General features: G+C 62.7%; 1 protein-coding gene across 1 annotated transcript in view; it reads right to left on the reverse strand.

The window, feature by feature from the left end:
- Nucleotides 1–5,383: 5,383 nt before the first annotated feature.
- Nucleotides 5,384–8,419, reverse strand: part of METRN (meteorin, glial cell differentiation regulator) — a 9,936-nt gene continuing 6,900 nt past the window's right edge. The window contains exons 2-4 of the mRNA XM_017808777.1: nt 7,147–7,568; nt 6,938–6,997; nt 5,384–6,386 (exon numbers count right to left, since the gene is read on the reverse strand). Coding sequence (XP_017664266.1) covers nt 6,070–6,386; nt 6,938–6,997; nt 7,147–7,568 — 799 coding nt within the window. The 3' untranslated portion in view covers nt 5,384–6,069. The remainder of the gene's footprint in view (nt 6,387–6,937; nt 6,998–7,146; nt 7,569–8,419) is intronic.

Below are 8,419 nucleotides of genomic sequence, written 5' to 3' on the forward strand. Positions count from 1 at the left end.
GTGCATGGTTCTGCACAGCTGTGCACAGTGGGGTGGGACTGTGTGTGTCGTTCTGCATTGTTGTGCACGTAGTTGTGCGTGGCTGTGTGTGGCTGTGCAGGGGTTTGTGCAGTTGTGCACAGCTGGGCACAGTTGTGCGTGGATGAGCGTGGTCTGGTGTATGTTGTGCACAGCTGTGTGCGGGTGTGCTTTGTTGTGTGCAGTTGTGCGCGGCCGTGCAGGGCTGTGGAGGTTGTGCGTGGCTCTGTGTGACTGTGCACAGGCCTGAGCAGCTGTGCCTGGTTGTGTGGGGTTGTGCACGGCTGTGTATGGCTGTGTGGGGTTGTCGTGGGGTTGGGCGCAGTTGTGTGCTGTTGTGCAGGGCTGTGCACAGTTGTTCCTGGGTGTATGTGGTTGTTATGGGGTTGTGTGGGGTTGTTATGGGGTTGTGAGGTTGTTACAGGGCCATGCCCCGTTGGTGGGGGCTGTGCCTGAGGCAGCCGGTGGGTTTCCTGCTGTGAGGCAGCAGCGACTGTGGGAAAATTCCAGGCAATGGGATGCAGGAGGGGCAGCCCAGCCCCACAGCCCCTGCCCACCCCATTAATGACCCCCCTAACCCAACCCGACCCAACCCAACTGCGGGAACAAAACCCGCTCAATGAGGGGCACAAAGGGCTGCAGCCCCCCTGCCTGTGTGGCCACACCAGGGATGATGTCACCACTGTCACCTCCCCCTGCTCCCCCCTTGGTCCGTAGGTCAGTATGTGCAGGGCTCCCCTCCAGCACCGTTTTGGGGTGTCCCCTGAGAGCTTGGGGTTCAGGGGTCTGGTGGCACCCCATGTCCTTACCACAGGGCCACCAGCCTTGTCACAAGACTTGGTGTCCCCGAGGCCACTGCGGGTGTAGGAAAGAACTCTGATGGCCCGGGAAGGGCTTTGGGGTGCAGGGAAGTGGAATTGGGGAGCAGAACTCCCACCTCCTCAGCCCTGGGGGCAGCACAGGCCCAGCACCAGCCCCCCTGGAGCCCCTCTTTGCTGGTGAGCCAAGAGCGGAGCTGCCAAAGGCAGCACAACACGTGTTTCTGCTCCATCTCACCCTGATTTGTGGGAACCGAATGGAATGAGGATGCACACGCACCCACACGTACCCCCACATGTGTTTTACCCCCAGACATGCAGCTCGGGGGGCTTAACAACAACCAGACCCCATTAATCACATTCCGTGGAGCAGCCGTGGGGCTCCAATGGGGAGGTGAAGCCACCCCCAAAATACGTCCCAGGGCTGTTCCCTGCCCGGCCCCGCCAAAGGGCCCAGCGTGGCCAAATCGGGGGTCATGGGGATCACCCTGATTTTCCGGTTTCGGGTTTTCTCGCTGGCAGGTGGAGTTGGTTAAAGCAGAAAATCCAGGGAAATCGGAGCTGGGGGAGGAGGGGGGGCCAGCAGGCTGCAGAGGAGGAGGATGGTCCGTGGGGATGAGCCAGTCCCTGGAGCAGCCCGAGAGCCCCCGTGGTGCTGCAGAGCAAATTAATTAAGGAAGCGATTCCCAGGCAGGGCTGAGCCCTCCTCGCTGGGCCCCTGGGATTTAGCAGGGTGGTGGCAGCTTCCCCTACTGCCCCAGCCCCGGGGTGCCCGCAGCATCTCGGGGTGCCGGGACGAGCAGGTGGCCGGGCGAGGGGACCAGTTGGGATGTGTCGCCGGAGTCAAAGAGCTTTTAATCCTCCTCTTTCCAGGCCAGCTTCCCCCCGCCGGGGCCGCGGCGGCTGCAAAGCAGCCCTGACCGCCAGGAATTTGTCGCTATGTGCTGGGAAAGCTGCTTCCCACCAGCTGTCGGGGCCGGACACGCCGGGCGCAGGCGCCTTGCACGGGGTGAAGGGCTGCGGGGCCCCGCTGCGGGCCGGGGTCCTGCCCTACCCCCAGCAACCCTCCCCGCGCTGGGATGATGCTGGTTTGGGTTCATCCCCGTCGAAGCAGGGGGCTGGAAGCACGCCCTGATGCCCAAGTTTGGGGTGCAGCACCCCAAGGGGTGCCAGGGTGGGAGGGTGTCCTCGGAGTCACCAGGCTCTTGCTTCTCCTCTTGCCAAGGGCTGTAGGCTAGAGCTTCTCCCGGCCCCAGAGGCCTCATCCTGACCCTATGGGGCATCTCTGAACACCAGGGGCCTCATCCTGACTCTATGGGGCATCTCTGAACAGCAGGGGCCTCATCCTGAGCTTATGGGGCATCCTTGAACTCCAGAGGCATCTGGACCCTGTGGGGCATCCCCAAACCCCAAGGGCATTATCCAACCCTATAGGGCATTTCATAACCCCAGGAGCATCATCCTGACCCAGCAGAGTATCTCTGAATGCCAGGGTCCTCATCCTGAGTTTATGGGGCTGCTCTCAGTCTCAGGGGCATCCTCAACCCTATGGGGCATCCTCAAACCTGGGAGCCTCATCCTGACCCTGTAGGGCATCCCCTAAGCCCAGAAGCATCACCCTGACGCTATGAGGAATCTCCAAACCCCAGGGATGTCATCCTGACCCTCTTGGGGACCCCCTGCCCCCAGGGACATCCCCTTGCTCCATGCCAGCTCCTGGCTCTGGGGTGCTGCAGGCAGGCTGGGCAGGGTGGGCAGGACAGGCAGGATGTCTGGGGGGTCCTGGGGGTCCCTGCTTGGGGTGGGGGCCGCAGGGATGGCTGAGCGGGGCCGGCCGCCTTTGTGCCTCCCCTTTGTGCCCCGCGATTCACACGTTCGGGCTTTTATCAGGCAGCTGGGAAGGAGGAGGGTGAAGGGGGCAGGAGAGGGGGGAGAAGGGCTGGAGGGGGGGAAATGGCGGGAAACGGCAGCTCCCTTTGTGTGACAGGGAAGGGGACAGGGACCGGGGGACACCCGGCACTGCCACCACTCTGTGTTTTGCTCTCCCAGTGCGGACACCAACCCGCAGTGTGACCGAAGGGCTTCACAGTCCCCGCAGAGTTCCTGGGCTGGGATGTGTGAACACTTGGGTCCACAATGGGGCTAATCCCATGGGATAGGAGCCACAGGCACCTCCTTGGGCACATTTGCACCGAGGGAGCTGGTTTTGGGGTGCTGCTGTCCATGGGATCCCCAAAACCCTCTTCTGGGGGGGGTGGGTAGGTGGGTGGGGCGCTTTTGGAGCAGATTGGCTGGATCATCCCCATGGATGTTGCAGGCAGCCGTGCTGGGTGGGCACCACGGTGCCCACAGGTAGGGTCACCCTTTCCTGGGCTCACAGGGTGCTACCATAGCCCTTCACCATGGCCACCCCTGTCCGAGCCCCTTCAGACCCCCCAGCTCACACCGTGTCCCCCATCCTGCTCCCCCTCGCTGGTGCTGCCTCACACCACATTTTCCATCCTGCAGAGGAAATATTGCCCGGGATGGAGTTTATCTCATTGTGTTTTCACCCTCCATGGGTACCAACAGGCCAGGCAGGAATATGGCTTGGCCAGGCTGGACTCAGCTTTTGGGGAGGTGCTCGGATGCCTGGCCCCGGGGCGATGGAGATGCCAGAGCTGTGGGATGCTGCCTGGTGCCGTGGCCACCCTGAGCCACGGGGAAGAGCTGTGATCCTCATCCCACAGTGGGGAAACTGAGGCACCATCTGCCTGTTTGCCCTGTGGGGTGATCCCGTAGGAAGTGTTAGTGCCCTGGCCGGGGCCCAGCACTGCAGGAGCCGGCACCGGGGGAAGGGAGGGCGGGCGACCCAACCTGACATGAGGCAGAGGGCACTAAAAACAGCCCAAAAATCTCTGTGGCGGAGGTTGAGCAGAGTAACAGCCCTTTCCGCCGCAGCGCAATGAGCTGGTTTGACCAAATAAACAGATTTGAAGAAAAACAAGAGGTTTTGCTGTGGGACAGAAAAGCGCCGGATGCTCCGCGCGTTAAACGCCGTCATTTGGCCACGAGGAATGTGCTGGATTGCGGGGCCAGAGCCGCCAGGATTTACCCCCGGAGTGAACAGAGGATGCCGTGGGCAGCACAATTCCCTTTGCACCTCGTTTATTGCTTTTCCAGCCTCGTTTTTCCTCCTCCACTGGGTTTCCCACTCCTTCCCCCTTCCCCCTGCGCTGCTTGGCTCCTGCCTGCTGCCAAATTCCAGGGGGATGCTGGCATCCTCCAGCACCCGGCGTGGAGCATCCCCCTCCCCGGAGCCACATCCTGCCCTCAGAGCCCAGCCCAGCCCAGCCCAAAAATGGGGCAGTAAAAGGAAAAAATCAAAATACATCGGTATAAAATTGGCAGTAAAACATAAAATAAGCATCAAACTCTTCTCAAGGGAAAACATGTGTTGTGTATCAAACCCACCAGGATCTTATCACAGCCAGATCATTCTATACACACACACATATAGATATTTATATTTAATTAAGCTCCAAAGCCCACAGCATTCTTTGGAAACAGTTTTTTGGCAAGGAAAAGTGTGTTGTGGTCAGCAGAGGAACCAAACACCCAGCAGTTCATCCTGGATGGTGATATTTGAAAAGGTATTATTGAAACAAGACTGAGAAGTTGTTTAAGTACAAGTGAATGTGTGCAATAAGTCTGGCTTGGGCGATCTGGGGGGCTCGGGGGCTCTGGGGGGGCTCAGGAGCTGTGCCTCCCTGTGATGAGCACCTATGGGCATGATGAGGAGAAAAGGTCCCTGGCTGGGGTCCTGTACTCCATCCCCAACTGGGGGTCCTGTGCCCCATCCCCACCTGGGGGTTCCATATCCCAATCCTGTCTGGGGGTCCTGTTCCCCACCCCCAGCTGGGGGTCCCAGGTCCCCTCCCTGTTCAGGGGTCCCATCCCCTGCACCCCCAGGGACACAGCACAGCCAGAGGAGCAGGAGCCCGAGGCAGGGGCTGGCTGGGGGCAGCGGAGGGGTGGGAGCCAGCAGGGTTGGATGCTGGAATGGCACAGCCCGGCACAATGAGGCCTTGTGGCTGACAACTCTGACAAGAATCAGCCCTGACAGCAGCTCTGCCGGCGGGGTCACCCACCCGGCACGGGACCACCCCAGCCCCCTCACCCTGGGATATCCAAAGTGACCCATCCAGGGGATGCAGCATGTGCAAACAGCAATATATCTGTCTCTGTAGATAGATATGTAGATATATAAATATCAGGGCTGTTTCCAGCCCCACAGGAGGCAGGACTGGTGGTTGGAGCTGGCACAGGGGGAGGCAGGTGGCACACACCAGCACCGGCACCCACCGCAGTGCCCAGCACTGAACATCCCGCTCAGCTTTTTGAAAACAAGAGCCACACGCTACAAATACAGCTTAGTTTATAAAAAAAAGTCACAAATTTGGTATCGTTATAACTTTAGTGCACATACAATGCCCCCCACCCCCACGGTCCAAAATTCCCCCCGGCTGTCACGTTGTGCCTCACTCCCAGTCACCCGTAGGCTGCCGGTGACGGGTGGCACAGTGACCTCTCCCTGTTCCCACAGCACCTCCCTGCATTGGCGCTTTGGTCCCGCCCTGGCTGTGCCAAGGGCACCTCTGCTCAGCCTTCTTCCCACCTCACCATTCCCCTTGCTCCCTTCGGCCTCACTCCTCTTCCTCAGCATCCGCTCCACAGCTCCTGCCTGTGCCCTGCATTGCAGGCAGGGCCAGGGCCAGGCTCGCTGCTGCCCACTCCCTCTTCCACCCTCAACATTGCAAATCCATCTCCTGGCCCTTCCACACCCCATTGTGCCCACCATGTCCCTGGACTGGCCACCACGGCCACCCACCCTCGAGCCCTGCCGGGGTCTGGGGGTCTGGCTGCCCCTGGTGCCAGACCCACTTGCCCCACAGCATCTCCTGAGCATGCAGCAGCCCAGTCCCCTGGGAGCCCCAACCCCGTGCCACTGCACCCCTCACCCAGGCAGGTCCCTGGGGCCCACGGACAAATGCGCCCTGGGAAAATCCCTTCTCCTGCAGCAAGATTTTCCCAGAACCCCCGAGCCCGCCGGCAGGTGCTGCCACAGTCCGGCCATACGGCGAGGATGGATGTGCTGCGCTCCCTCAGGGCACCGTCCCTGTGTCCCCCGGGGTACTCTCGTCGCCAGGGGTCCCCCAGGTCCCGCGGGGCCGGGTCGCACTCCCGGAGCCGCTCAGTCCACGGGGAACTCGCAGGGGTTCTGGCGCGCCCGCTGGGCCCCCTCGTAGATGCGCTGGAAGTCCCGGTAGCGGGGGGCGCAGCTCAGCCAGGCCTCCCCGAAATGCAGCCACCCCGTGAACAGGAAGGTGCCGGGGCCCGGCTTGACCCCACAGCGCAGGGGGGTGCGGATGCTGCCCACGGGCCGCCCCGGCCGCCCGCCCACCTGGAAAAGCGGGAACTTCTGTCGGTGGATGCGGGTGGCGCTCACCCCGATGATGGATTCCTGCAGCTCCGCGTCGTTGGACACGCTCCGGATGCTGCCACGGATCACTGTGGGGAGAAGGAAGGGAGAGGTGTCCTTGTCCCTGACCCATTCCCATCCTCATCTTTGTCTCCATCCCTATTGCCATTCCTGTGCCCATTCTCTTCTCCATGCACATCTCCAGTCCCATTCCCATCCCTGTCCTCATCTCCATTCCCATCCCCTTCCTTGTTCCCATCCACATTCCTATCCTCATTCTCATCCATCTGCATTCCCACTCCCATCCTTATCCCCATCCCTATCCTTGTCTCATCCCCACTCCCTTTCCTATTCCCATCCCGTCCTCCATCCTAATCCCAGCTCCCATCCCCATCCCTGTTCACATCCACATTCCCATTCCCATTCTCATCCTCATCCCTCACCCCTTCTCCATTCCCATCCCCATCCTCATTCCTGCCCCCATTTTCATCTCCATCCCCATTCCCATCACTGCTCCCATGCCACAGCACCCTCTGTCCCCTCTGGCCACAGCCCAACCCAGCCCAGCTCGGAGGGGGCCCCGCGCTGCCCGTGGGGCTGTTCCCCCACTCTGATTCCCCCGGCCCTGGTCCCCACTCACCAAAGTCACTAGTGCAAATGGCCATCAGGATCTCGGTGTCGTTGCACGGCCGACACGCGCCTGCAAGGCCAAGCACAGCCCGTCACCACCCGCCACTCCCGGTGGCACTGCGGGGGGTCACCACCCCAATCCCGCTCCTCCTCGCCTTCACAGCCACCCCGGCAAGGGGAGGGGAACCCGAGGCAGGTGAGGGGACGCTGGGCACTCACCCTCTGCACCGAGGCTGGCGGTGGGCAGGGCCGGCCGGGCCAGCCAGTCCCCCCGCAGCTCGTAGCGGAAGGCGGCGATGCGGCGGCTGATGTCGGGGTGTGGGGTGGCCTGTAGGAACAGGGCCACCTTCTCCTGGGGCAGCCAGCTGAAACAGCGGGCACGGGGCCGGGGGGCCTCTGGCAGCAGCAGCTCCAGCACCCCCTCCCTCTCCAGGTAAAGCTGAGCCCCACGGAAGGTCCCGGTGGGTTTGACGCAGGCGGTGACGTGCTGGGGGCTCCCGCCCTTGACAGCGGCGGTGGTGGGGGGCAGGCGGGGGGTCAGGCGGAGACGAAGGGCCCCCGTGGGGTACAGCCACTCCAGAGAGCCCTCGGCGCAGTGCAGGGACAGCTGCTCCACGCTGCCTGCCTCCTGTGACAGCCCACTGTGGGGGACAGCACCCCGTCAGCAGGGACCCCCCAAGGGGTGGAGAGCCCCCAGCCCGTGTCGCCCCCACCCGTGTCACCCCCGCCCGTGTCCCCCGGCACAGCAGCACCCTGCACTCCCACACAGCACCTCTGCGGAGGCCTGTGGGATGGCCACAGGGAGGAACAGCACCAAACCCTCAATGACTTGGACTTGGGGTGCAAGTGCATCATTTGGGGGTGCTTGTGGTCCCCCAGCACTTTTAGGAGGAGCTGAAGAGGGGGTGCAACAGCACAGCCTCCCTTGCACCCAGTGTGGGCTCCCAAGCCACCTCCAGGGTGCCCACAGCCTTGGGGTCACCTGCTCCCGTGCATCCCCACTCTGGGGATCCCCAGTGGATTCTGGGGTCACACACTCACACGTAAATGATGCCTGGAGCTACTTCTTTCCCGCGGCATTGTGAGCGTGGGAGAGACACGCGGGGAAACCAGCGTGGGGGGAGCAGGGACAGCCGGGGGGCTGCTTTGTCCCGACCAGGATGCCGGTGGCGGCATAGCCCCCATGGCCCCCCAAGCCCCCGCATGGGGCAGCCCCTCCTCGCGGGCCCCGGCTCTTTGTTCGAAGTTCGGCGCCTTCGGGCAGTGTTTCGGGCCCTGCCGGGGGGCTGAGTGTCCCGCCGGCCACCGGGATGGGCTTCACGGGTGAGGGGGGCTAAGGAAAGGGGTCCCGGAGAGGCGGGGAGCCCCGCGGGGGGACCAACATCCCTCGAGGCGGGGGGGGGGGGGGGGCCCCGGGGGGGGGCCCACCCCCCGGGGGGGGGGGGGGGGGGGGGGCAGCCACAGCCAGGACTGGGGACACTGAGGCAGAGGA

The sequence above is a fragment of the Lepidothrix coronata genome, unplaced genomic scaffold, assembly GCF_001604755.1.
Source record: "Lepidothrix coronata isolate B3197 unplaced genomic scaffold, Lepidothrix_coronata-1.0 Scaffold24, whole genome shotgun sequence".
Lineage (NCBI taxonomy): Eukaryota > Metazoa > Chordata > Aves > Passeriformes > Pipridae > Lepidothrix > Lepidothrix coronata.